The sequence below is a fragment of the Lactuca virosa genome, chromosome 2 (assembly GCF_052849685.1).
Source record: "Lactuca virosa cultivar CGN04683 chromosome 2, Lactuca_virosa_CGN04683_v6, whole genome shotgun sequence".
Taxonomy (NCBI): Eukaryota; Viridiplantae; Streptophyta; class Magnoliopsida; order Asterales; family Asteraceae; genus Lactuca; species Lactuca virosa.
Window position 1 is genome coordinate 67,320,019 of NC_136427.1, and position 1,787 is coordinate 67,321,805.

The following is a 1,787-nucleotide window of genomic DNA, read 5'->3' on the forward strand; positions in this document are numbered from 1 at the left end:
ATACAAGCCCCCCATATATTTAACTTCAATTCTCTTGTCGCAATGAATCGATAACAAGGCTAGTAAATGTCCTAGATGGTGGGGTGAGATAGCTTCGCCGGTAACTATGGATTTAGAGATCCATCTGTCCAGGTCTTTGTCGATGCTGAGATAAATCGGTGGTGGGATTTGGGGTCTTCTTAGGGGAGGAGGTGGAGGAGCATGGAGTCCGAAATTTTGAACACCATTTCCTGTAACTTCAGCAAACGTTCTTTATCCAACGAATCCGGATGCACCGCAATCAAAGTTCTTGGATTTGGGCACTTGAAGTTTCGCCGTCGTAACCCTGTTATCATTCAGTGGTTTTCGCCCATGTTTTGCGATGTTTATTTCTAATATTTTCCCTCTACACTGGACACCCTGTAGCCTTTTCTCCATCTCTTTTGGCTGATCCACTCCAATGTACCGAATGAAGCCAAAGTTTTTCCCATTGTAGCCTCTCTTGTCTCCGAAGTAGATGTCCGTCAATCTGCCCACGTGTGAGAATAGCTTTCTGAACTCTGATTTTGTTGCGCCGTTGGGTATGTTCGTCACGAAAAAACTAGTCTCATCTTTCGGGATCTCCCTGCTTGTTGTATTCTTCTTCCGGCGTACTTCCGTCCACTCGCTGGCGCCGACCATTTCCTTTAAAGTTTAGAGAGGTAGATATGTACCCATGGTACCAAGCATACAAAATTACTTAGCATAACATCTAATCACAACAAATTAATAACATTGTATTTAATCAAGATATCGTTCGGTTCATTATTTAATTTTGGATCAAATTTATGGTTTTGGGTAATTTGGAACACCCCTAAGTAATTATATAATCTAAAAAGGTTAGTAAAAGTTTTATTAAAAAAATTATTATTACTTCATGATTGATGGATTTAGATTTTTGCAATCTAATGTATCTAAAGTTTTATTAGGACATTCTTTGTAAACCTCAAGTTAATTTTTAACAGTAAAAATCAATTGTTAATTGGCAAAAATGGTGAAATATTTTTGTATCCGTTAATGAATCATGCATTTTATTATGGCAATAGTGGTGAAATCTGTTTTATGTCTTGGTCATCTTATTTATTTACATTTGTTCCTTTTGAATCATGTCTTCTTGACATGATATTAATCTTTACATATTTTATTTATTAATTTTTTTAAATTAAGAGAATATTTACTGTTATCGTTTCTTCTTCTCGGTTTGTAAAATACGAAGAACTTCTCAAAAGTATTGCCTTATATTTCTATTCCTTGAAACATAACATAAAATTTACAAAATAAATTAATTATTAGGCTAAAGATGACATGTTCTTATTCAACCTAGAGAGAAAACAATTCTCAATTCAATTATGTTTCAAGATGAAAATCAATAAAGATCAGGAACAACCAATTCCAAATTTAGGTATTTATCTTCTACAATCGATTTCCTTGCATTACCAATTTTATGTGACATTATCCAAAGGGATATCACATGCGAATACAAAAATTTTAGTGAACCTCGACAAACAATACAACGACAGTGGTGAAGTCTGTTGGTATAAAGTAGTGTTGAATGATTAATAATGCACAATCAGTCATGTGTTCATGTACATTTGTAAAGAATCTCAAATTTTCATTTTTTATTCTTATTGATTTCCTTTTTGTTAACATAACTTTTGTTGATAACTGTTTAGATATAATAAACTAACTATGCAAAACAAAAAAAAAACTAATCGCCTTTAGAAACTAATTTCTCAAAAAATTATTTCCACCCGTCGCTTAGCGCGGAT

At 33.7% G+C, this 1,787-nt stretch overlaps 1 protein-coding gene across 1 annotated transcript; it reads right to left on the reverse strand.

Annotated features, from left to right (window-relative positions):
- Positions 1 to 252: 252 nt before the first annotated feature.
- LOC145157482 (RNA-binding (RRM/RBD/RNP motifs) family protein) lies at positions 253 to 660 on the reverse strand. The gene has a single exon (XM_079076515.1). It carries the CDS (start codon positions 658 to 660, stop codon positions 253 to 255), a length of 408 nt encoding a protein of 135 aa, XP_078932641.1.
- Between the last annotated feature and the right edge of the window lie 1,127 nt (positions 661 to 1,787).